Source organism: Miscanthus floridulus, chromosome 4 (genome assembly GCF_019320115.1).
Source record: "Miscanthus floridulus cultivar M001 chromosome 4, ASM1932011v1, whole genome shotgun sequence".
In the NCBI taxonomy this organism is placed as follows: Eukaryota; Viridiplantae; Streptophyta; class Magnoliopsida; order Poales; family Poaceae; genus Miscanthus; species Miscanthus floridulus.
Window position 1 is genome coordinate 81,143,237 of NC_089583.1, and position 27,925 is coordinate 81,171,161.

The window sequence follows — 27,925 nt, forward strand, 5'->3', positions numbered from 1 at the left end:
AGCCTTTGATGAGCCCAATGCTACTCATGAGAGGCTAGAGGAAGCCCATGAGAAGCTTGGCAAAGCTCACAAGAAGCTTGAAAGGGCTCATTCGACTCTTCTTGAGCAAAATGAGAAGGTGCATGTTGTAATATGTGACATAGGCTTGACTTGTGATATTATTGATGAATCTTTCTACAAGCCTATTGTTGTTGCTCCCACTAACCCTTCTTGTAGTACTTCTACTTCCACTTCATCTACTAGTGACGGTTTTACTTGTGATGCCTCACTAATGGTTGAGAATGAGACCTTAAAGAAGGAGGTCATTGAGCTCACTCGCACCTTAGATAATGCCCATGGTGGTGAGGCCCGCTTGCTAAAGTGCTTGGGTAGCCAAAGATTTCCTCTCAACAAGGAGGGATTGGGCTATACCCCCAAGAAGGGCAAGTCAGCCTTTGCTCCTCACAAGACTCATTTTGTGAAGAACAATGGTCGGTACTGCTATAGATGCAAGCAAGTTGGGCATGTAGAGCAACAATGCAAGAACAAGCAATCACATGCTAATGTACCCTATGTCAAGTTTGATTCTTGTTATTTGCTTACCAAGGGTATACATGGGGTGCAAGCTAAGTTTGTTGGTACACCAATTGTGGGCTCAAAGAAGAAAGCCATTTGGGTGCCAAAAAGCTAAGTCACTATCCTTCAAGGACCCAAGCAAGTTTGGGTACCTAAAAAGAATTGATCTTCTTTTGTAGGTCAATTATAAAGCTGGAGAAAGGCATTGGGTTCTTGATAGTGAGTGCACTCAATACATGACCGGTGATACAAGAATGTTCAACTCAATCAACACCAATGGCAATGATGATTATGGTAATATTACATTTGGTGATAATGGCAAAGGCAAGGTCAAGGGGCTTAGTAAGATTGCAATATCCAATGACTTGAGCATTTTAAATGTGTTGCTAGTTGAGAGCTTGAACTTCAATTTGTTATCCGTGGCTTAATTGTGTGACCTTGGATTTAAGTGCATATTTGGAGTACATGATGTAGAAGTCATAAGTGTAGATGGCTCTAATTTGATCTTCAAAGGCTTTAGATATGAGAATCTATACTTGGTTGATTTCAATGCTAGTAAAGCTCAATTGTCAACATGCTTGTTCACTAAGTCTAGTATGGGTTGGCTATGGCATAGAAGGCTTGGTCATGTTGGAATAAAATAATTGAATAGATTGGTTAAGCATGATCTAGTTAGAGGCTTGAAAGATGTGGTATTTGAGAAGGATAAACTTTGTAGCTCTTGTCAAGCCAAAAAATAAGTTGAAAACACCCATCCTAAGAAAAGCATGATGAGTACTAGCAAGGCATTTGAGTTATTACATATGGATTAGTTTGGGCCAACACAATCACTACTAGGGATGTGTACATCAATGATGCTCTTCTTTCGTCACTGAAGACTCCAAAAGCATCACATATATTATTTTATGACGAATTTGTGACGATATGGTATTCATCATTGAATGCGCGTCATATTTTACCTATCGTGATGAAACGTCTATTTTCATCATAGATGTGCATTTGTTCTATGACAAAATGGCCATCATCATAGAAGTGTATTCTTTCTATGACGATCTATTTTTGTCATTGATATAGCCCCTTTTTTGTCATGACTTGCCGTCTGTTAGGCGACCAGACGATGTCTGCCATGCTGGCAGCTAACGTGTCTTGTCCACGTGGCACGTCCACATTGTAGGTGACGTGTCCGACCATGTGGCAGCTGACGTGGCCAGTGATGTCGATGGTCCACGTGTCCACTTTTTATTGGGCCACAAGGCTTGCTGTGATAGGTTCTCATTTTTGTTACTGAAGTAAATAGAAATTCGTCACAGAATCAATTACCAAATCATCACAGAAAGGTCAGATAATTCATCACAAGTGCACATGCTAATTTCATTACAGAATGCAAATAATACTAGAATGACCAAAAGCTTCCATAAATTAATAGATCCAGTATTCCAATGACCAACAACTTAATCAACAATTCTAAACTCGGTTCACATAACTCACTAGACATCACATTTGAACTACTAGTTTCATCTTAGTTCACATTAACATCACAGGAAATAATAAAAAGTTGCCAACCACCAGCAACATAAGTTACTACATAAACAAAATCACTAGTAGACCCCTTGCTTAATGAACTAGCAGCTATGAGCAGCGCTCATGTCGAAGAAGCATTGTTGATGGCCAAGATATGCTTGAGAAGCGCATTGTTCTCCTCCATTGCCTTGTTGTTTATCTCTGTCAGCTTCTTGTACTCCTCCATCTCCTTTTGTGTCCTCGCTAGCTTTTCCTTAGCTTCTTCACTTCTCTTCCTAAGTTCATCGATTTCACCTTGTACAGCAGTCGTAGCTTCAGCTACTAGTTGCTCCCGAAGCTTGCTTTCATTTGATGATGATGATTTGGAGGATGGCACTGGTTTGATGCCAACACTCTTCAGGAAAAGGTTTGAGCTATTCTAGGAGAGCACCTAGGACACAACCTGCACACTGGACACTGCTGTCTCACCTTCAGCAACAGGTTCTGTCCTCAAAGCTTCCATATTTGATTGAAACAGCAATGACCCATCATTAGTTGATACTTATTGCATTAATTTGAGGAGGAAATATCACACAAGATGTATTTTAAAAAATAAAAACCTATGCTGCATTGACAGAAACTGATGCCAAATAGGTATGCAATCATGAGTCATTTATTTGTTGTCAGGTAACTGAATACAAGTAGAAGTCAACAACATAGGATTATTATTTAGCAAGTATGTCTAGCTATATTGGATTATGACCAGTTTTGAGCAAAAGACAGAATACAAAATGTTTGAAAGAAGACATATTATCCAATTAATGAATAGTTGTTGGCATAGCGAAATAGATGTCATGACTTACAACTGCTTCTCTTGCTAGTTCAGTCAGACCATGTTTGGAGCTAGTATGGCAGGTCTTGAAGGCCTCCACTGCATCAAGTTCTTCATTTTGTTCTGTGCTTGGTTCTGCATTGTTTTTCTTCTTCTTCTGTTTCATAGATAACCAATTACAGCAAAGTTTTCTCAGATGAAATGCAAAATAAGTTGTTTAGTGCAAATATGTACAGGGTACTCTTTACTTACATATACATGTAAGTGTGCCACATAGCTGCGAGAACCCATAGCTTGATGATACTTGACTTTATGGCGATTTTGCTTGTTCTTTTCACTTGATTCCTACAAGATAATGAACATGTCAGATGAGATCATAGGTTTAAAATGAGAAGATCCTTTGGAAACTGATTGAGAAAGAATATATGACAAGATACCTATTTATCTGAAAAACAGTAAGATGGTAATTTTTCAACTCCTGTAGAGTTGTCTACTCTTTTATGCCCCTATACAACTTCTGTGAAATGTACATCTCAAATTGTCTGAATGCTCACCATGAACTGCCTTTCTATTGTTCTATTCATGATTTTGTCCTTTAGAATATGTTATTCTATCCTTTGATGAATGGACTGATATTTAAGGGCATATTTGTAATCCTTTTTGTTTGCAGGATATATATGACCAACCCTTTTTCCCAAGTACATTCTGCTAATTGCTCCAATTTAGGAGCTTAGGGAATCTTTATGTTTGAAAATATTTATGTGTTACACTGCTTTTCATTGAAGGGCCTGGGTATAGCAAGAAGGATTGATGAGATGAGATGTTTAAAATGAGAAGATCCTTTGGAAACTAAATGAGAAAGAATATATGAGAAGATACCCATACCATGTTTTTTGGATCAGACCACTTTGCAACTAGTGTCTTCCACTATTCATCAGTCATGCATGCAACTGGAGAAGTTGTCCTAATCTCATTTGCAAGTACACCATTGAAATATTTATTCTTGAGCCGATAACGCATTTGTCGCACCCCAGAGCGCAGCATATCGGTGCAAGCTTCCTCTGTTGGCTTGTCGTCAGGGTTAATGGCCAAGCGCCCCTAGTCATATGACAATTCCATATTTAGTTAGTCAATTCAGGTTAAACAGATATACATGTTAACCATAGAAACAGAAATGCACTTATAGAGAGCTTTCCCACAAAGTTTTTGTAATATTGATCGTCTCTCTTGTATTCTTTTCAATGAGGTAGGACATGAACCTTATCCCGAATGATGACACCAGCCTTAGATGCAAACTTGGCTGCTTGAACAGGTTCATGAGGCCTTCTTTTGCCTTCAGCAATAGCTATGGGCATTCTCCTTCCCATAGCTTTTGTCATCCTATCCAGCTGTGTTCCCTTGGTGGGTGCCCTGGGTCTCCTTAGGGCTCGCTGTGCAAGAGCTACAAAATAGAATTTGCATTAAAATGATTTAGTTTCATGCAGATAAGCAAAATAGATGACATATTTGAATGACAAAGAAACTATAACTTGCCTTCAGTGTCTTCCTCTCTAGCTACATTGTCTTCATCAGCACCTGTACTGTCTTGAGCACCAGCTCCACTGACTTCCTCTGTAGCTATATTGTCCTGACCACCAGCTCCATTGCCTTCCTCTGCATCTGTATAAGACCTTTGTGGTGGTATTTCATCATGACCATCTGTAGGATCCTCTACATTCTGGCCATCTCTCGCTGAAGGTTAAAGCCTTTTTGATGATCTTGTTTGGGATTCAGGAGGTTGCACCTATGATCCTTGAGATGCCCTCACTCTCTTACTAGCCCTAACTCTTGGCGCCATGGTGGGACCTATCTTCTTCTTTGAAGCTAGGACTTTCCGACTATGCCCTGTAGGATACTATGGAAAAAAAATCAAGTAAGTCATGTGCATTAATAAGCAAGACCATATATTAAAGAACAGGTATGCAAGAAACAAGATGCATCTAAAAGCAAGGGCATATATTAAAGAACAGATTAAAAACATTCAAATGCAATGCAAATATTCCCCATCTAGTACTTTGAAGATAGAAGAAGTACCTTAGTTGCCAGGGGTTGTGGCTGCTCATCAGATTCAGTGTCATCATCATCACTATCTCCTTGATCATCATCTTCAAGGAGATACTCCGATGAATCTGAATCTTCACTATTTGTTTTCTTGTTTGCTGATTTTCCCCCTTCTTTGATGCAGATTGTGATACAGAGTTATTAAATTCAATAGATAGATTTTTCAGGCCAAATTCTTGCATCTTCTTTAAATTGTTCGCCACATGTGTATCCCAGCGTCTCTCATAATTAGTTTTTGGAGGTTCTTACAAAAACAAGCAAATTGTGTCTATTAGAAAATAAAAAGGAGTGAACTAAGTACTAAGAGGTAGTAATACTAGATGCTAGATAGATAAGAGGTAGGAGCTAGTAGTGCCTGCTGAAGAGCTAAGGGATAAGAGGTGATAGGTTATAGGCAACAAGTAATAGGTAAGAGGTACAACTTTTTTTGTACTGAAGCACAAATACTCTAAATTATCTGAAAATTTTGAAGATAGCTTGTACTGAACTACTATTTTCCTATCAACACACATGCATGCACTCTGCTACATCCAAATCCATATCATTAAAATGGTCAAACAGACCATGCCAAAATCTATTTGAAGTTAAGAGTCACAGCTACTTTCAGAATTGTACTACAATTGCTTTCAGAAAACATCACTGCTGCTTCTATTTCAGACAAATACAAGTGCAAAATAGATTACTAATTGCACATCAATACATAAATACAGATCCAAGATTTAGAATACAATTTGACTGAATGGTTAGCAAACCAAGACTAGGTACTATTCATCAATACAGAAGAGTTTTGCTTACCTTGTTCTTGTTCTGCAGGTCGCTTCCTACCTTGCCCCCTTGTTGCCACCATTGCGGTTGTGGCTAGGTTGCGGATGTAGACCACGTGCTCGTCGTTGGTGGTCGTCAAAGGGGAAGCAACCCTGGTGCGGTGAACCCTAGCCGACAGGGAAGCAGATCCAGTGCGGCGATGACCCACAATCCGACGGTGGTTAGGGTTAGGTTGAGGTGAGAAAGAGGTGGATGGGGCGAGATAGGTGCATGGGGCGATGCGAGAGAGGGGGATGCGGCGATTGATGTCGGCGAGGACGCAGCTCGTGGGCGGGGACGTAGCTCGTCGATGGCGGTTGTGTCCCGACGGGGGTGGATAGGGTTCGAGAAATGGGGGGAAGAGAGAATGAGTGGCCGAGGAGGTGATGAGTGCGGGAAATGAGAAAATATACCGGTGTTTTTGGCGGAATTTTTTACGAGGGAAATTGTTTTGGCGCCTTGAGGTGCGAGAGGTTGTGGTCTTCTTCTTTTTTGGCATTGCGGGATCTGTTTATCAAAGACTGTGCTCGAGAACTAATGAAACCACTTGAGTAGCATAATGGTATGGGCCTTTGAGTTTGATCCCAAGCTCCCGGGTTCGAACCCGATGATAGCCAATTTTTTTGGGGGTTTTCAATTTTTGGGTTTTGTCAACATTTATTGTGTTTATTCCTTTTTTTATTTCTCCATGTTCATTTTTTTGGCAGATTTTTAATTAGTACAATATAACTTAATGATTTACCTCGTTTATTTTCAACTATTTATTAAATTTTTTTGCTATTACTGTAGTTATTTATTGAATGACTCAAGGATAAAAGCTACAATACCTTAAGTTAGGTAGAAAAATCTAAAAATTTGGATGGACACCTTATTTTAGTGTATGATCATGACATAAAAATTCAAAAGGATTTTGACAAAGTGGTATTATACATCTGTAAAGAACTTCAGTCCAGATATATGGAATCTCTATCATACTTGCTCATAGTCTAAAATGACTAATAATACGTGACGGAGGGAGTATGCCGTTGTGAGGATGTGCATGACCACATTCTTAGAATCAATTGAAACTTTGTTGTCATCATTATACTCCAAAATGAGGTGTCCATGTAAGTTTTAAGATTTTTCTACCTAGCTTAAGGTATTGTACCTTTTATCATTTCGTCATTCAACAAATAAGTACAATAATAGCTAAAAATGTAGGAAGAAGTTTGAAAATAAGTCAAGTATTTCATTTTTAATTTTTATGATATTTTTATTTTTTTAAATGTAACTCAAATATTTTATTTCTTATAAAGATAAAATAAAATAATTACCTACAATAAATAATTATTTCTATTTTTTAAGTTGTCGATATAATTTGATTACAAATGAGTTATTATTGTATAACTTGAAATAGTTGAACTAATTAATCAAACTGTAAACTGAAATCTTGATATTAAAGTTAGATATTTTTGTGGAACCTAGAAAATCAGAAAACTAATAAGATAGTGTCATATTATTGCTAATATTTAGAAAATCACAGAACGTAATATCTAATAAAAAATGTTGCAAAAAAAATTGGCTACCACAGGGTTCGAACCTAGGAGCTCGATGTCAAACTCAAAGGACCAGACCATTGCGCTATTCAAGTGGGTTCGTTAGTACTCGAGCGTAGTTTTAGATAAACTCTACGAGATCCACATCGCCCATGCTTATGAGATCCCGTTTTACCCCTAAACCGTATCCCTTTTCTGCCGCGTCAATCCGGCCCCGCTGCCCACGGCGAGATCGCGGACCGCCGGCGCCGCCGCCCGGACGCTGGATTCCGCGTCAGGCTGCCGGGTTCCGCGTCAATCCGCCCCCGCTGCAACGACGAGATCAACGGCAGGCCGCCGGCTTCCGTGTCCGCGCCAAGATCGAGACCAGGCCACCGCCATGTCCGCGACAAGCTGCAGTCGCGTCCACGCCAGTCCACCTCCAGGCCACCGCCATGTCCGCGTGAAGCTGTAGCCGCGTCCACGCCAGTCCGCCTCCGCTGCACGAACTAGGTCAGCTTCTGTTGGCTCCTAGGTTCTGGCCAATTTGCCAATTGAAACCACATATTCATAGTGTTTTTGATTTGCACCTTAGTGCATTTGGCTGATGCTGATGATCACCTTGGTTTTGCACTGAACATGGAACGGGGAAGGGGAACTGAATGAGGCACACAGTTTCAGAGACTTATGTGTATTGCAGTGACTGTGTGAATGGTCGAGGGAATTGTTCGCCTCGGCTTCCAAATCCTCGCTTCCTTTCTGTTGTGAATTCAGTGTATCTGTGGTTTATTCGGCACATTTATTCGAGCTATGATATTCCAGTCTTGAGCTTCTTTGTTCCTAAAAACGAATTGTAGCAGCAATGCATATCTGATGCAATATGTTTGTAGGATGGCTGAACAATTCCAAATGCAGTGTTGCTGTTTGGAACGGCCACCAAGTTGAGCTCTTAAAGAACACCCGTAATCAGAAAGGGATGAGGTCATATGTCATGTTCAAAGATGATACTCTCTCAGCAGGAGTTACTGGAGGGGCAGCCAAATAAAATGCACATGAGGAAAGAATGGACACTGATGACAGTGAAGGCTAAGGAGCCAACGCATGAGCCGAAGCAAATAGTGATCGATTTTTCCTTGTTTTGTGGGCTTTGTAGGTGTCTTGATTGCTGTTATGGTTGCCTGTAAGTCGGCTTTTTATGAGACGATTTTTCAGAAATGCAAGATGGACAAGCTTTGTAATTGTAGTCCTAGTATTTGTTCAGAAATGATGTAATGACAGAGTAATCCTATGAAATGAAGATTGTTTTCAGAAATCACCAAGTATTTTTCATTGGTTGTATGCAGTTCATGTGGTCTGATTTGAAAAGTCATGCTACAATTTAGGAATAATTTTGACAGAGTATTTTTCACTGGTTGTATGCAGTTCTGCATGAAAGTGGATACAATTTTAATAGAATTTGGACATATAGGTTCACACAATAGATAGGTAGCACTTAAGTTACAGTAACATAGGTCCAGATAACATGATAGGCCGAGATAACATGTCCAGATTACATGTTCAGATTACAGGTTCAGATAACATGTCCAGGGAAAACAAAACAGTAGTGCAGTCTAGGGACATGTTAGTGGTCCATACTAGAAATCAAAACAGTACATCAAGGTCCATACTAGAAATCATCATCTTCATCGTCTAGGGACATGTCATCATTGTTATCATTGCCACCATCACTACAGTACTACAGTACTGTCTCATCTTCCTCCTCATCCTCACTATCTTCACGAATAATAGGTTGCTTCTTGCTGCTTATAAGGTCTTGTAAATTTCCTTCAATTATACTAGCTTCTCCACCTTGAATATTGTGCGTAACCTCATTATCAGCCCCTGCTTGCACTACATGTTCAGTATCAGAACAATAATCATCCTGATGCACATCATGACTGGCCTCATCTTTTTCAGCGACATCATAAATATTCCTATGTTCAAATTTCTGCACAACTCGCCAATCTTTACCTAAAGATGTGTCTTGCAGGTAAAATATCTTTTTCAATTGAGTTGCTAAGATGAAAGGATCAGTCTTGTACCATAATGACTGCACATTGATGGATTTGAAATGTCTGTCATTTTGAAGGCCTATCGTCTTGCCTTCTTGCTTGAACCAATCGCATCGAAATAGAACCACCGTCCGACGGACTTGAAGATTTGAGTTATATTGCAACTCAATTACCTCTTTCAGGACTCCATAAAAATCTATGTTGTTCCCATCATGTGAACCTTCAGTCATTACACCACTATTTTGTGTCAGAAGGAAATTCTCACGATCCACAGTGCTATACCGCACTCCATTAACCTTGCAAGCTGCACAAGTCTTAACTCGTAGATCTGGGCCACGTGACAGTGCCCACAATCCTTCGCTAACCGATTCTAGATTCTCCTTGCGTTTGTTCTCAATCTGTTGCAACAAAAGTACTCAGTTAACCAATTACATATAGATACTAATGCATTTACTGAACCTAGAAACACAATGAGTAGTGACTTACATGGCACCTAAACCACTTTGCAAATCCTTGTTCAACCATTTTATCAACATCAAGTGCACCTTGCTGCTCAAGATCGTCCCTGTACAAGATGCAGGGCAAAGTTAAGTCATAAGAATAATTTGAAAAATTAGAAATAAAACAAAAACTAATCCCCAAAACATCTAATAGATACTTACTCCAAATATTCCTCAGCTTCTTCATAATTATTTAGCACATACCAAACTAACTTATTGAGGTCAACATCATCAATGTACTGGCTCCTATTAGATCCAACAAGAGTAACACCATGCTTAAAAACATAGATGTCATCAGGCAATGGCATCTCTCCATCACTACCATCATCATGGCTAAATCTATTATCAATATCCTCCATATACCTAGAACAAAAGGTCAAGGTGTCACTTGCCATATATGCCTCAACAATTGATCCTTCTAGCCTAGCCATGTTCCTTACAAAATTCTTCAAAGTGCCTAGCAGCCTTTCTATTGGGTACATCCATCCGTATTGAATAGGTCCTCTTAGCAGTGCCTCATTAGGAAGATGGACAGCCAAGTGCACCATGACATCAAAGAAGGCAGGTGGAAAGATTTTCTCAAGCTTGCATAGGATCAATGGAATTTCTTCTTTTAGCCGTTTGACAACATCAATCCTTAGATTTCTACTGCATAGTTCCTTGAAGAAGGTCCCAAGCTCTGCAACTGCTTCATATACATCCTTCCTCACCAGTCCTCTTAGGCTAGCAGGTATGATTCTTTGCAGGAGTATATGGCAAGAATGTGTTTTTAGCTTTCCCTGCACCTTCGAACCATCTTCACTTATGTATCTTGCTAGGTTAGCCGCATATCCATTAGGAAACTTGATACCTTTGAGAAACTTGCAGAACTTGATTTTCTGATCCTTCCCCAAGACATACAAAGCAGGTGGAGCAGTGACTAAGTTGCCATGCTGCTATAAGTGCAATTCAAGTCTTATGCCCATATCATGCAAATCTAGCCTAGCATTGGTTGTGTCCTTGGTCTTGCCCTGCACATTGAGTAATGTGCCAAGAATGTTTTCACATATGTTTTTCTCTATGTGCATCACATCGAGATTATGTGGAAGCTTTAAATGTTTCCAATATGGCAATCTCCACAACCCAACTTTGCGGCTATAAATCCTTGGACCCTCATTGCGCTTCCTTTTATTTCCAATAATTTCAGGATGCTTCCCTGGCCTAACATCTTTCACCTTCTCTAGCTCCTCTAGGACCACCTCCAAAGTGAACTTGCCTAGCTGATCTTTGTTTTCACGCTTACCATCGAAAGCCAAGCTTCTCCGCCATGCATGTGTCCTTGGAAGGTAACGACGATGTCCAGTGTAACATATTTTACTCCTTATTGCCTAAGACAACGGATCCTTGTCGCAATGAATACATGCATAATACCATTTTGTTGTTCGCCCTGATAACGTGCTTAACGCTAGAAAATCATGTATACACCATAGCACGGCAGCACGAAGGTTAAACTTCCAACCCGTACATGCATCGTAGGTACTGACACCCTTCCATAGATCGAGCAGTTCTTCAATTAGGGGCTCAAGGAACAAATCAAAATCCTTTCCTGGAGATTTTGCACCTAAGATGAGTAAAGACATAAAGCAGTTTGCTGGATTCACGCATTCCCATGGTGGGAGATTCAGCGGTGTTAGAAGCACTAGCCACATACTGTACTACGTACTCATGTTGCCAAATGGATTGAATCCATCGGTAGCTAAGGCAAGCCTCAGGTTCCTCAAATCATCTACAAAGGTTGGTTCCCTCGTGTTGAACTCCTTCCATGCTTCTCCATCAGCTGGATGGCTCATTACATTGTCGACTAGCGTCCTTGTTTTCTTGTGCCATTGTGTTTCCTCAGAAGTGCGCTTTGAAGCAAAAATTCTTTTCAACCTTGGCAAAAGTGGAAAATGCCTCAATACCTTGTGTGGAACCCGCTTGTTCCCAGTTTCATCTTGCCATCTAGACGCCTTGCATACTGGGCACACATTCTCTTTATAATACCTCTTCCAAAACAACACACAATTGTTCTTGCACACATGGATGTTTTCGAAACCAAGGCCCAGTTCTCCAAGATATTTCTTGGCCTCATCATATGATTTTGGCAACTCACTCTGAGGGTATCCTGATGACAACAACTTCAGCATTGTGGAAAATGATGTATTGCCAATTCAATAAAGAGACTTGATATACAACATCCTCACCAGAAAAGAGAATTTTGAATGGCTAGATCCTGGGCTAAGTGACTTCTTTGCATCTTCAAGGACTCTTGCAAACCTTGGTTGTTCTCCATCAGCCTCTGCCGCAGCATACAGATCTCCTATCATCTCTGGTACTCTGTGATCCTCATCATAATCATCATCGGCCACATCCACATGTATCCCAAAGTCATGATCACTTCCTTCGACCTCCTGCTCCAAATTTTCAACTACTACAGTATCTGTCGACTCCCCATGATGAATCCACCTGGTGTATGCAGCTGGCATTCCATAAATGTGTATATGGTCATTTACATCATCCTGAGGCTATAAACTTTGATTAAGACATTTGCTGCACGAACAAAGTATGTGGCTGTATTCGGGGTATCTTTCACTAACAAATTTCATGAACTCTTCAACTCCTTTCACATATGCAGGTGTGAATTGTGTCCCATAAATCCAGCTTCTATCCATCTGTTTTGAGAGTAAAATAAACCTTGCACTTAGTCCTGAAATTAGAGTAAACTCAACAAAATTCAAAAACACATCCAACACATGCATATATATATAAAGAAATTCAAAAACAAATCAAACCTTGTACTGCTCTATCCCACGTGCTGCTGCTGCTCTGTCCCACGATCACCGGCGCTCTTCTGTCCCACGCAAACCATCACTGCCCTATCCCATGCAAGTCACCGCTGCCCGGCGCTGCTCTCCTCGCCCCATGATCATCGGCGCTGCTCGGACCGCCCCATGATCGCCGACGCTGGTGCACTGACCCATGCGCACCGCCGCTGCTCTGTCCCACGAGCGCTGCCGCTAACCAACGCTCCTCTGCTCACGCACCATGCGCTGCTCTGCCAGCCCCATGCTCGCCGGTGCTGCTGCACTATCCCACGCGTGCTACCACTGCCCGATGCTGCTCTCCTCGCCCCACGCTCGCTGGCACTGCTCTCCTTGCTCCACGCTCGCCAGTGCTACTCTGCCCATCCAACACTCGCCGGCGCTGCTCTGCCCACCCGACGATCGCCGGCGCTAATCTGATGTGCTCACCCGATGCTACCCTCACGGTGCGAGGGTTTGTCTGCGCCCATGTCCGTGCGATCATGGGTTTAGGGCATGTTTGGTTCCCTGTATGCGGCTCAACCAGGCTCGCGGGATGCAACAACCAAATGTTTGGTTACCAGTGTCGATGTTTGGGCCTAGCCCGCATGGTGCAAAAAGCGTCCTTCAGCCAGGCTCTGCAGATATGGGGAAATCGAGCGTTTCTCGGTGGCAGGCTAGCCTGATACATGAGGTGCATGTGGAGAGGCTACACGTGGCAAAAAAAAGTCATCAGCTCAACTCCGGACCGGACAACCAAATAGCGTTTGTCTACAGCCTGTTTGGACTGACGCAAGTAACCAAATGCAGAGACCTTGCATGCGTTCGGCCTAGCTGTAGAGAGCCTGGTTCTCTGCTATGAGCCTGGCTTTGGTGGGCCCATGAACTATGATCAATTCAATTTAGGGAACCAAGTTTCAATTATCATGTTATACGTTTACAAATAGAAAAACATGCATGCCTTTATCACAAAACAGCGAGTGCTCCAGTGGTAACGCACCAACATGTCTAGCAACAGGTCACGGGTTCGAATCTCCCTGTGTGCGCTATTTTTTGGCAAAAAAAAGGGAGGCACAAGGATGCAGGTCTAGCTGGACCGTGTGGGCCACGCTGCCCCACTTGTTCGTTGCCACGTCCTTAGGCTGAGACCCACTGGTGGGACCGCATCGCCACGTCTTCGAGGTTGGGACCCAATGGTGGGACCACATCGCCAAGTCCTCGAGGTGGGACCTACTGGTGGGACCACGGCGCCACGTCCTCGAGGTGGTACACGAGCCAAATGATCTATGACGATTTAGTTTTGTTGTTTTATGACAATTCTTTTGTTTTTGTCATTATTCTTCATGCCAAAGCTCCATCACTTGTTACTTATGATGAAGCTGGAAATTTTGTCATAGAAAGCGCTTGTTCTGTGATGAAATTTGTAAGCGTCACGACTGAATCGTCATTGATGAACACATTTCTAGTAGTGAATACACTAGCATCGGTGGAAACAAATATGGCTTTGTGATAGTGGATAATTATACTAGATACACATGGGTATTCTTTCTAGTAGATAAAAGTGATGTGTTTGCAACCTTCAAGTCATTTGTCAAGGACATATACAATGAGTTTGAAACAACCATCAAGAGAGTTAGAAGTGACAATGGTAGTGAGTTTAATAACACTAGAATTGATGATTTGTGTGATGATTTTGGAATTAGACATCAATTCTTGGCCAAGTACACTCCATAATCAAATGGTCTTGTTGAGAGGAAGAATAGAATACTTATCGACATGGCAAGGTCTATGCTTAGTGAGTACAATGTGAGTCAATCCTTTTGGGTCAAAGCAATCAACACGGGTTGCTATTATAGTAACCTCCTCTATTATCACCAAATGATGGATAAGACACCTTATGAGCTCTTCAATGATAGAAAGCCCAACATTGCATATTTTTTGATTTTTGGTTGCAAATGCTACATATTGAAGAAAGGCACTAGATTGAGCAAGTTTGACAATAAGTGTGATGAAGGATTCTAGCTTGGATACTCAACCACTAGCAAAGCATATAGAGTTTGGAATTTGGCAAGTTGTACTCTTGAAGAAGTTCATGATGTTGAATTTGATGAAACCAAGGGTTCCCAAGATGAAGATGAGAATCTTGATGATATTAGAGGCATTCAATTGTCAAATGCTATGAAGAACATGGATATTGGTGAATTGAGGCCTAGAGAAGTGATAGATGAAGAAGATGATCAAGTTCAAGTGCTATCCTCTCCCAATATGCAAGTTGATACAAATCAAGCAAGTACAAGTGGCTCGCATGACAATGTGCAAGATCAAGTGGCTAGGTCATCATCTCAAGTGAATCAATCCAATGAGCAAGCACGTGCAAGTAATTAAGTCCAAATACTCTAACCAACTAATATTGCAAGAGACCATCCATTGTACACTATAATTAGATATTTTTTTGGAGGTGTACAAACAAGATCAAGATTGGCATCATTTTATGAGCACTTCTTATTTGTGTCATCCATTGAACCAAAGAAGATAGATGAAGCCTTGAAGGATGTTCATTGGGTCAATGCTATGCATGAAGAGCTAAACAACTTCACCAGAAATCGAGTATGGGAGTTAGCTAAAATACCAAAGAATCACAATATGATTGGAACCAAATGAGTCTTTAGAAACAAGCAAGATCAAGATAGGATAGAAGTAAAGAACAAAGCAAGATTGGTAGCACAAGGTTACACTCAAGTTCAAGGTCTTGACTTTAGAGAAACATATGTCCCGGTTGCTAGATTGGAAGCAATTAGAATCTTGCTAGCCTATGCTTGTGTCCACAACATCAAACTCTATCAAATGGATGTGAAGAGTGCATTTCTCAATGGCTACATCAATGACTTGATTTATCTTGAGCAACCGCCCGGTTTTGAAGATGACAAGAAGCCCAACCATATGTACAAGCTAAGAAAGGCATTGCATGGTTTGAAGCAAGCACCTAGAGCATGGTATGAGAGGTTGAGAGATTTTCTCCTCTCTAAGGGATTCAAGATGGGAAAGGTTGACACCACTCTTTTCACAAAGAAGATTGGAAATGACTTGTTTGTGTTGCAAATCTATGTTGATGACATCATATTTGGATCAACCAATCAAGACTTTTGTGAAGAGTTTGGGAAAATGATGGCCAATGAGTTTGAGATATCCATGATTAGAGAGTTGAGTTACTTCCTTGGTTTCAAATCAAGCAAATGAAGAATGGCACATTTGTAAGTCAAGGCAAGTACATCAAAGACATGCTCAAGAAGTTTGGAATGGATGATGCCAAGTCAATTAGTACACCAATGGGAACAAATGACAATTTGGATAGTGATGCAAGTGACAACATGGTAGATCAAAAGTTGTATCAGTCTATGATTGGAAGCCTACTCTATGTGACTGCATTTAGGTCGGATGTCACGTTTAGTGTGTGCATGTGTGCAAGATTTCAAGCATCACCAAGAGAAAGTCATTTGAAGGCTATGAAGAGAATATTGAGGTACTTAAATCATATACAAAATGTTGGTTTGTGGTATCCCAAAGGAGCAAAGTTTGAGTTAGTTGGATATTCGGACTCCGATTATGCGGGATGCAAGGTTGAAAGGAAGAGCATATTGGGTACATGTCTGAAAGCTCTAGTTTGGTTTTGGTGAATTGATGAAACCCTAAGTGCTAACCTAATTTATCAAGTGATCATGAGATAGGTAGCACATTCCAAGTGGTGAAGCAAATGAAGATTATGACATGATGATGGTGATGCCATGGTGATAATCAAGTGCTTGGACTTGAAAAGAAGAAAGATAAAAACAAAAGGCTCAAGGCAAAGGTATAAATGGTAGGAGCTATTTTGTTTTGGTAATCAAGACACATAGAGAGTGTGATCACATTTAGGATCGATAGTCATACTATTAAGAGGGGTGAAACTCGTATCAAAATGCGGTTATCAAAGTGCCACTAGATGCTCTAACTCATTGCATATGCATTTAGGATTTAGTAGAGTGCTAACACCCTTGAAAATGTGTTGTGAAAATATGCTAACACACATGTGCACAAGGTGATACACTTGGTGGTTGGCATATTTGAGCAAGGGTAAGAAACTTCACCGGTGGAGTGTCCGCCCATAGAGTGCGGATAGTCCGACGGTGCCACTGGCGCCCTATACAGAAAAGACGGAGGTCACTGTAAGTGACCGGACACTGGCCACAGTAGGACCGGCGCATCCGGTCAGTAGAAGTTGTAAAGACACTGGCGTCGGTCTCTGACCGGACGTTGGGTCACTTAGTGACCAGATGCTGGAGGGTTGTGTCCGGTCCTGCTGACGTGGCAGCGCACAGGTGAGACGCCGAGTGACCGAACGCTGGGTGAGTCTGGTGGAGTATGACCGGACGCGTCCGGTTGTGATTTTTTGCTTCTGGATGCTTACTAGAAATGACCGGACACTGAGGTCCTGCGTCTGGTCACTTCATAGTAGCGCGTTCGGTCATCACTTGACCGTTGGGATCAAGCACTCAGTATTTGAAGAGAGGGGACATGTGGCATGCATCGCACGACCGGACGCTGGGGTCCAGCGTCCGGTCAATCAGACCGGAGCGTCCGGTCGCCCCGTGTTCAGTGCAGTGAGGAGCCCAACGGCTCTATTCATGGGGGTCTCTATTTAAGCCCCATGGCCAGCTCAAGCTCACTCTCTTGGCCATTTGCATTGACATAGCAACCTTGTGAGCTTAGACAAAGCCCTCCCACTCATCTCCATCATTGATTCATCATCTTTGTGAGATTGGGAGAGAATCCAAGTGCATTGCTTGAGTGTTTGCATCTAGAGGAACTTGGTGTTCATGTTTCACTATGGAATTCGCTTGTTACTCTTGGTGGTTGCTACCACCTAGATGGCTTGGAGCAGCGAGGATCGTCGAGCGGAGGTTGGTGATTGTCTCCGGCTCCGATCGTGGTGATTGTGAGGGGTTCTTGACCTTTCTCGGCGGAGAGCCAAAAGGTACTCTAGTGAATTGCCCGTGGCTTGTGTGATCCTCATCTTGTGTTGGTTGTATGGCACCCTATTGAGGGTTTGGCATGTGATGTCAATTAGCGCATGAACCTTCAAGTGAGTGAATCGCCACAACGAGGAGTAGTTTGCCGGCAAGCAAGTGAACCTCGATAAAAAATCATTATGTTCATCATTTGATTCTGAGGTGATTGGTCTTCATTGATATTGATTCTTGTGATTGATTGGTTCACTCCTCGACATGGTGGTATAACTATCTTGCTCTCTCTCTCTCTTTACATTACCGCAAACTAGTTATCAAGCTCTTTAGTGTAGCTAGTTGTGAGAGCTTGTTAGTTTGGTTAGTATGGCTCTTTAGTTAGTCTTTGAGAGCACACTAACTTAGTATAGTGCCATAGCTATTGTGTGGTTAGAGACAATAGAAACTAAAATTGTGGTAGGTGGCTTGCATTTTTAGTAGGCTAGCGCAACACTTGCTTCGTCTCATAATTGTCTAACCGGTTTGTTAAGTGTTGTTGTAGAATTTTTTTAATAGGCTATTCACCCCCCCCCTGCTCTAGCCATTAGGACCTTACAATGTCAACTATTGGGAAGATTACTTGTATCTTGGTCATCAAAGAAGCAAAATAGTGTTGTATTATCAACTACCGAAGCCAAATACATATATGTCGGTAGTTGTTGTGCACAAATTCTTTGGATGAAGGACACTTTGAATGACTTTGGAATCAAGTTCAAGAATATGTCATTGCTATATGACAATGAGAGTGCAATCAAGCTAACCAACAATTCGGTTCAACATGCAAGAACAAAGCACATTGATGTCCGCCACCATTTCATAAGAGATCATCAACAAAAAGGGGACATTTCAATTGGGAGTGTGGGCACCGAAGATCCACTTGCCGACATATTCACCATGCCACTTGATGAGAAGAGGTTTCGCAAGCTAATGAATGAGTTGATCATATTGGATTTCTCAAATATGTGTTGATGCACCCCCACTTATATGATATGCCTCTCCTTCGAGCAAAGCAAGGTAAACTTGTTTGGCATGACATACATATTTTGCTAAGGACTTGTTTAGTGCATCTAGTTATTCCTATCATGTCTTAGGCTCATTCATGAAAATCAAATGGATTTGATGCTTGTATAGTACCACTATTGCTTATGTGATTGACCTGATCTAGTGGTAGCATATGACATGTTTGTGGGCTTGTGAACCTAGTGTTTAATCTAGAAAATGAGCTATATGTGTTTAACTCAACATTGTCAAGATAACCCTTGCAATGAGGTGTGAAGAAGTTTACCATTGGATCAAACTGAGTTTAATGTCTTTGGCAAATGATCTAGATTGAACCAAATTTAGAAAATGATCCTCACATACACTCTAACCTATCTAAAATTGAAGCTCACCTTTTATGGTCATTGTTGACAAAGGGGGAGAAGTAATTCACAAAGGGGAGACAAATAAAGATAAGAAATGATAAAGAAAGGGGATCAATTAAAATTTTGAGCACACAAGTAGAGGGAGCAAGCTCATAAACTTGAATGTTGCATTTGAATGTGCATTTACATATGTATGCTTGCATGGCACAAGTTTTAAATTCAATATCCATGCTTGTGTGGTGTATGCTAGTTGTAAATTTGATTAATGAAATGAAATACTAGGATGCATAGGGAAATTTCTAGATATTTGTGATCTCTCAAGTGGTACTAGAGCCTTGCATATAATGTTGATCTCATGAGGTATATAGTGTTTTTTATGTATCTAGCAAACCTATCAAACCCCAAAAATTCTAATTTTGGGTTGTGCATAGAAAACACTAAATAAAATAAATTATTTTAATATTTGGATAAAATTTACCAAGTTTAGTTTGAGCTAGCGCAAATTTAGTTATAAAAAATGTGAATTTTCAAAGTTTTCTAATTTTGACAGGCATTTGGATGATGTGATGTTTGCTTGTTGCTTCTTTGTGTGTCGTGAGTGAGTAAAGTTTTCAAAACGCGCTAAGTAAGTCGTTTATCTGTCCCTAGCTCGTCTCTATATTTTCCTATAATCAAATTCTGGCTTTCTTGATCCAAATAATTTCATTCGGAGTTTCTAAAGATCCTCTTCTTCTGCTCCAAATCATTCCTTTGAGTTCATCATCCATCTACATATCTCTAAAAACTTTCCAGAAATTATTTTAGCTTTTTCTTAAACTTTTTCTCCCTTTTCTGTGACCATAATTTATTTTTTAGATGCTCCAAAATTATCCTATCATGAGCTCCAAATATTTTATTTGAGTTCCTCACCCTTCAATCTGCCTCAAGGATTTTTCCAAGCTTCAGAGCATTTTTCATGATATAAATGGTAATTCTAGACTTTCTAGATTTTTTTTATTTCATGATATTGATTAATTTCAAAATTTGGATAATGCATGCCCAATTTTCCATAGTCCCTCGAAGTCCATGTGCAATAATCCTAATAAATCCTAAAGGCACATGTCTTTATTTACTAATGGGCTTTAATGTTTATTTAGGCTCATTAGTGCAGATGGATGGTGCAACATCAATTAGTACCGTATCGCTAGTTGACGTGGAGGTGGGGAGTTTTTCTCCCTATACATTTGTACCAACCCCTTGAGCAAAGCACATCAAAACTACCGTAAGGGGAGCCCCTAGTTCGAGAAATCCCTTGTGTAGTAAATTAGAATTTTCTCTCTTCATGTCATGAAAGCGTTGGACTCTTCGGCGAGCTTTTCCGGTCTAACCGTCGCATTCCGAAATCAACACCACCATGAGGTATCCCTCTTTGTCCTCCACGTCAAGGTATACTTGGTTGCGTGACTACATCACCGTTTGACCTTTTCTCCTTTGTTTGTTTGCTTCCGGTGAACTTCACCGTGGCTGGGTTCTTGTTCTCCTTCGATTCTAGCCGCTGCTCGGCTCTCTGGCGCCGCCATAGCTGCTGGGCGAGCGTGCGTGCGCTGCTGCAGCTACTGCATTGACCCCGCCTCAGCCCGGCTGCACGTGCGGCGCTTGTACTGTGCGTGCATGGCTAGTTTGGGAGCCCTTTGGCCACCAGCGGGCACCGCCCGTCGTGGATGACGCACGTGCGCAGGTGGGAGTCGAGGCCTCCAAGTTCTAGGCTCATGCTAAGCTCAGCCCTGTCTTAGCCTCCCCGGCCGAAACTCCCTATGAGCACGGCAGCAGGTTCCAATGGCCATGAACATCACGATCTGCAACAGCCAAGGATGAAGACGACATAATTATGTAACTGCCATTGGTTTGTAATATCTCCGTCTTTCCTTCGTTTTAATTCCGATTCGGTTTGTTCAAGTTGCGTTAGATTCATGCCGACGTGCTCTACATAGTAGTAATAATGTTTTTCATGTCACATGTTTTTTCTATATAGTTAAATATTAAGTTGATTAATATACTTGTATCTAGTTTTATAATTAAAATCAATATAGGTTTTATACCTATGTATTTTATATATAACTGATAACATGATTAATTGCTAACATAAATGTGTTTGTAAATTATAATTTACTTAGGATAAACAAGGTCATATAAAACTTGTTTATATGCTCTCACATGCACTTTTGTTTTGTAAATGTTAAAGTTTAATCTGATTAAATTATATGATGACTAAAACATGATTAGCTATAACTCTACTTTTAAAAACTAAATATGTTTTGATTAATCAGAATTAATACTATTCATATAGTTTTGTTAATTAAAATAAATCAAACCCATAGTTGCTTCTTTTATAATATAAAACTCTTGATAGTCGTTTCTTTTTAATGATAGTTTCATTATGGGTGTTTCTTGCGTTCTCTCGATCGTAGCAGCGAGTTCTCTCTTAGCACGCTGTTTTAAAGCTCTTGCTCTGCTGTTCTTAGTTGTTTTTATTTGTTGCTTGTATGATTCCTATGTGTGGTGCTTGCTATGAGTAGACGAGAACCGTTTCTGGACGCTGAAGATCAGAAGGTGATGATAGAAAGCTGATGGTATGAGAGTTGAGCAAGTGTTTAAGGCAAGTATAGCATGGGATCTTTCTTGTTACCTATTCACCTTTAATCATTTAATTCATACTGCATGTGTCTACCTTGACTGCCACTAGGGATTTTCTAGTACTTTGTACCTTATGCCTTGATACCTATGGGGTATTATATTGGGTAGTATGATGCTAGTGCTCAACTACAACCATGATCTTATAACTTGACTAATGGTATATGCAATAAACATTAAAAGATGCTTTTTAGCAACATGAAACAAGGGGGGCTAGAGCATTGGGCTATTTTATGGTGCTTTAGATTCCTCTCCCTAAGGACTTATCTATAAGTGATCATCCAGGACTTACAGTACAGCTGTGAGGGCTATATGACTCTGGCTTTAGCTCAGTATGAGGACCTTTTCTAGCTTCTTAGAGGTTACCTTTATGGCGCAAGAGGGGTGTGTTCTAGGTTGGATATAGTGCGGCCTCTGTCCATCAGTGTATAGGCTGCGCGTTATTGTGCTTGTCGGAAGGGGAGCCCTACTTTCATAGGCCATAGAAACTTAGCGGTCCTAACTTGTTAGACAAACCTTTGAAAGGCTTCATAGTAAACCCTGTCGATCTTCCTTGGTAGTGGGTCAAGAGGCTGATCACCTCGGGCGAAATGGTAAATCACGGCTCACAGTGAAAGTGTACAACCTCTGCAGAGTGTAAAACTGGTATATCAACCGTGCTCACGGTCACGAGCGGCCTTAGAACCCTTACGGAATAGATGAACACTAAGTATTACCTGTTTATGCTATTCATTATTCATGTTTACATTGATCATGTGTTTTGTTTTGGGAATTGAAACAACTTGATGCTACTCTTATGTTAAAATTGTGACAACTAAAAAGTTGAACGCTATTAAACCTGTGTCAAGCCTTTTTAGCCTCATGAACCCCGTGTTATATTTGCTGAGTACGACATGTGCTCACCCTTGCTATTTCCCTACACACCCAGACTCCAGTAAAAGTTTCTCAGAAAATTGGTGAAGACAACGAAGGAGTTCTTAGGATACTATCAGAAGTGTTTGGCATACGTAGCCCCAGTCAGCCATCCCTGTGAAGTTGGAGCCTGAAGAAAACATGAGTAACCATTCCGCTATACTCTGATGTAAGTGTTAATTGTAAGTATGTTTCCGCTATATAATATTGTTTCTGATATCCTCTATTCTGTTGTTGTATGTGTGGACTTCCTCGGCACACATATGGCAAGCCTGGTTTTGTTCTTTAAAACCGGGTGTGACAAAATCATGGTGCTAAGGATGGTATTATTGGTGCACTCCGATTGGTATCACGCTTCAAAGGCCCATCTCTTACACCTTAGCATCATTTGGTAGACATTACTCTCCGACACTTCTAATCTATGCATATGTGCAAGCTTCTATCCAAACTCTTAGCACATATGTTGTGGGAGCTAATGCTACCAAGTCGGGTTCATGAAACTTGTCCAAATTCTTTACACATGGTAAAAATGCTTGGGCAAGCAACATGGATTCAAATTGAATTCAATTCATATCTTTGTGAAAGAGTTGTCATCAATTACCAAAAAGGGGAGATTGAAAGCTCTAGTTTGATTTTGGATAATTGATGAAACCCTAGGTACTAACCTCTGGCTCTAAGTGAATATGAGATAGGTTAGTACACACCAAGCATTGGAGCAATTGGATGATGACCATGATAATAATGATGGCCATGGTGATGATCAAGTGTTCAAGCTTGAAAAAGAAGAAAGAGAAAAACAAAAAGGCTCAAGGCAAAGGTATATTTGATATGAGCTTTTTGTTTTGGCACTCAAGACACCTAGTGGGTGTGAGTGTGTTTAGGATAGATAGTCGTACTATTAAGAGGGGTGAAACTCATCGTGAAATGCGGTTATCAAAGTGCCACTAGATGTTCTAACTCATTGCATATGTATTTAGATTCTAGTGAGTGCTAACACCCTTGAAAATGCTTTGTGAAAATGCTAACACACTTGCCCAATGGTGATACACTTGGTGGTTAGCACTTAGAAGCAAGGGTGAAGGAGTTGGAGAAGTGCAGGAGATGTTTTGGAGTGACTGGACTCTGGCCACGGTAGGACCGGACCCCGCCTGGCGCGTCTAGTCACACTACGTAGAGGAGGCGTAGTCTCTGTCTGTGACTGGACTCTGAAGGGTGGAGCTGATCGGACCCTAGAGGGTCACTGTTCCTAGGTCCGTACATTGCTGATGTGGCTTGGGCGCATGGCTCTGGAGAGGACCGGACTCTAGCCGAGTCCGGTCATGGACTAGCGGACACGTCAGGTCATGAAAAACTGGCTATGGATGCTTACTGGAAGTGACCGGACTCTGTTGTTCAGCGGGTCTAGTCGTTCTACGGTGAGTCTAGTCATTGGCTTGGTGGCTTGGGCGCGCGCACGCGACCGGACCCTATGTGGGTGCGTCCAGTCATGCAGCGGCGCGTCCGGTCGTCACTTAAATGCACGCGCAAGCGGCTGCTAGCCGTTAGGATCGCATGGCTGACATTCAAAGGCATGACACGTGGATGCATCCGGTGGACTGGACGCTGGCTCAGGTGCGTCCGATCGCCTCGACCAGCATGCCCGGTCACTGCATAGTTAGCCCCAACTTGATCCTAACTACTCTATTTCATTTGGGGGGCTATAAATATGTGGTAGCCGGCTTGGGCTCACTCTCTTGGCCCTTTCTATTGAGAATACACCCCAGTGAGCCTAGCCAATTCTCTCTAACTCATCTTGCTTGATTGATTCATCATTTGGTGAGATTAGAGAGCATCCATAGGCACTTGGTGATTGTATTTCGCTGCGGGATTCGCTTGTTACTCTTGGTGGTTGTCGTCACCTAGATGACTTGGTGCAGCGAGGATCGTTGAGCAGAGAATGGTGATTGTCTCTAGCTCCGATTGTGGTGATTGTGAGGGGTTCTTGAGCCTTCCCCATGGGAGATCACGAAAGGCATCTTTAGTGGATTTCTTATAGCTTAAGGATCCCCATCTTGTGTTGGTTGTGCGGCACCCGGTTGTGGGTTAGGCATGTGATGCCTATTAGCGCATGAACCTCTAAGTGGGTGAATCACTACAATGAGGACGTAGCTTGCCGGCAAGCAAGTGAACCTCGATGAAAAATCATTGTGTCAATTGGTATCCATTGTGATTGATTTTTCACTTGCCCAGCTCGGTATTGATCCTCTACCTCTCTTGTATTTGCATTTGTAGAGATTTCTTGTGTAGAGGTAGTCTAGCTAAGTAGAGTAGCTCTCTAATGTAGCATAGAAGTAATTAGTTGAATTACTTGTTTAAGTTGATCACTAGTGTAGCAAGTAGTAACATAGCCATTGATTGATACATAGAGATCATAGCAACTAGAATTGTGGATAGGCGGCTTGCAACCCTTGTAGTGCTAGCGCAACATTCACTTCACCGTTTAATTATCTAACCACTTGTCTTAGTGTTGTTGTAGAAAATTTTTATAGGCTATTCACACCCCCCTCTAGCCAGTTAGGACCTTTCACCCGTAGAGACGGGGATGGGGAGCTATCCCCCAATGGAGAATTCCCCGTTACATCCCTACTCGTAACCCGTGTCCAGGAAATGTATCAGTGACACGTATTCACATTTTTTTGAATCAATGTAACACGTTCACATTTGTTGCGGGTAGGAGTACCAACAATTTTTTTTGAGAAACAGGGTGGATTTTATTAAGCATGGAGAGGTATTACATCTAGTCCCTTGCAAAAGAGCACCCATATCAAAATAAAATTACATTGAAGTCCTTGATAGAAGCTCCTGGAGGTCGTCGTTTTAGTCGACCGAAATTTCCGCTGCTCACCTCTCCTCCATCGCCAACAACAGAGAAGGAAGTCGAGGAGGAAGCTCAGGGCCGACACCCCAACAGACGACGCAACATCACCTTTGAAGTTGAAGATAGCCAAAAGTAGCACGGCCACCAACGGATCGTACACGCACCGACCGGGATCAGACGCCAATTGCCTCCATGACCGATCCCAATCGACGAAAGACGAAGACCCCAACACGGGGAATGGGAACTCCAACCCAAAGCTTGCAGGAAGGAGGAGCACATACCTCACAAAACAACTTTAGGACAACCAGTGGATTCTTGGAGCGGCAAGATACCAGTGCCATCAACAAAGTCAATAGCCCGGAAAGAAACCTTCGATTTCACCCTGAAGTCGTCTCTGCCAACAATGAAATCGAAGAACCAAACTCCTTCCATCGGCAGCGGCTTAGATGAAAAAACTAACCAAACCCTACCTAGATTTACTAGAGTAGAAGGGAATATGTACACTGTCCACCTCACTCCTCGATCTCCATGCCCGCCGAAGCCAACACAGGCGCCGGCGAAGATGCGGATCGAAGGAGATTGGCACCGGGAACAGGCGTACCAACAATTTGTATCGAATATCAGAAGTCGACAAAAGTGAGCCCACTCAAAAAATGGGCTGCGGAATATGTGTCAGACCCAACTTATGTCTATCCAATATCGACAATTCTAATGGTTGAGGGACATATATATATATATACCAGCAAAGGGGTCCCAGGGTAAGGTCTGGAAAACTGAATTAGACAATCATGTTCAACAAGGACCTAAAAAGGGTCTCTACCCTGATTTTGTGGCTAGAAAAATCATAGTGGTGTGATACCAAAGATATATATGAATATTATATATTAAAAATATATAGGACAAATAAAATAGGGGCTTAGATATAGAGACCCTTATTTTTTGATGAAAAGACCTTTATTGGAGTTGAGTGCTAAAAGTAGAGTTTCAGAAAATAGAAATACCTACTCAAAAAATAGGAGAGGGACTCTACTTTAGGTGTCATTTGGTTCAAAAAATAGGAAAGGGGCTCTACTTTTTTTATGAAAGAAGAATTATATTAGATAATAGATGGGTACATCACCACGTTACAAGCACTCTAGAATACACTACATATATCCAGAAAATAATTTTTATCTAAATTGTACCCACGCTGTGAATATATAGCTCCAAATCTCAAATTCAAACATGTATGACGTTTCATATGGATGACCGTATAGGCAAACACTCAGCACAAGGACTGAGAACATATGCCCAACAAACGATGGCCAACATTCCTTCTTTTTTCTGCTACCGAAGAATAAGGAAGACTGATCTGAAACATATTCTCCCTAGTCCTTCGCCGTGGCTAGATCTAACCATAATAAAACAGAGAAGAGACTAGAAAAAATTATTCCATGACAGCAACATCATCTCCACCTCGATATTGTCATCCGAAAAGAAAAGTCTCCATGTCGTCATGCCGAGGAAGACGTTGACGCTGTAGTTGTCGCTTTCATCTTGAACAGAGTCGCCTGCCATAGAGAAAACGATTCCATCCTGTCCCCTCGCCATCGCCGAAGAGAAGGAGATAAATCCCCAATACAAAGAAACTTGGCATGGAGAGACTCTAACCCAAAGGACTCGATCTACTAGAAAAACTTATTAAAAACGATGGATCCCTACTTCCTCCTTCCTCCGGCCTCCGGCCTCCGGCGAGATGCCGAAGGGGAAAGGGAGGGGGATCAGTGGTGGTGGAGGCGGGGGGGGGGGGGGCGGCGGCTGCAGCGGCGATGCTGCGAGTCACGAGGGCGCTCGCCCTTAGAGCATCTCCAAGAGATTAGCCACAAAGACTAGCCAAATTTACTGATTTAGCTATCCTCTAAAATAGATTTGACAAAAAAAAAAACACTAGAGTACTCCAACAGACTCTGTAAACTAAGAGGTTGAATGGCTAGTGGGGTAGGCTATCCAAAAATAGAGAGCGAATCAGGTGGGATGAAGAGCTACTAAATTTGGAGTCATTTTACAGAGTCTATTAGAGATGTTTTTTCCTTTAATGATAGCTAAATTTACCTTTAGAAAATGATTTAGCTAACCTCATGGAGCTGCTCTGCTTCCAAAGATTTGAGAGGGCCTCTACTTTAGGGGTCATTCGGTGCTGCTCCAACGCCACGGAACCCAGAGCAGAAGCACCCTTCAGCAGGTCCACCTCCGTATAAAACAGCTCCAGCCTCCAGCTCCTCCACGTCATCCAGAAGCGCTTCTCTCCCTTGCGGCTTCGGCAGAGCCGGAGGAGCACCCGAACCAGAAGGGTCCATTCCAATTTTAAGGTCCATGAGTTCCGAGGGTCCATTGCAATTTGGTCCAATTTTAAGGTCCATGCGTCACAG

At 41.7% G+C, this 27,925-nt stretch overlaps 1 protein-coding gene and 1 pseudogene across 1 annotated transcript; both read right to left on the reverse strand.

Annotated features, from left to right (window-relative positions):
• Positions 1 to 2,873: 2,873 nt before the first annotated feature.
• LOC136548701 (uncharacterized) lies at positions 2,874 to 4,266 on the reverse strand (annotated as a pseudogene).
• Positions 4,267 to 7,529: 3,263 nt separating this feature from the next.
• Positions 7,530 to 27,888, reverse strand: LOC136548702 (uncharacterized). Its single transcript, XM_066540135.1, has 10 exons — positions 27,609 to 27,888; positions 12,435 to 12,581; positions 12,079 to 12,353; positions 11,559 to 12,012; positions 11,380 to 11,456; positions 10,061 to 10,791; positions 9,843 to 9,921; positions 9,530 to 9,754; positions 9,050 to 9,394; positions 7,530 to 7,805 (listed from the first exon to the last, which is right to left on the reverse strand). Exons 1-10 carry the CDS (start codon positions 27,886 to 27,888, stop codon positions 7,530 to 7,532), a joined length of 2,889 nt encoding a protein of 962 aa, XP_066396232.1.
• Positions 27,889 to 27,925: the final 37 nt, after the last annotated feature.

What these genes read in the sequence shown, in the direction of transcription:
- LOC136548702 (XM_066540135.1), bottom strand. Translation starts at nt 27,888, where the DNA reads ATGGACCCTCGGAACTCATGGACCTTAAAATTGGAATGGACCCTTCTG. An exon ending in CAATCCATTTGGCAACATGA is followed by an intron (nt 11,457 to 11,558) that starts GTACGTAGTACA and finishes TACTCATCTTAG; the next exon opens with GTGCAAAATCTCCAGGAAAG. An exon ending in GACCTCAATAAGTTAGTTTG is followed by an intron (nt 9,922 to 10,060) that starts GTATGTGCTAAA and finishes CATCTTGTACAG; the next exon opens with GGACGATCTTGAGCAGCAAG.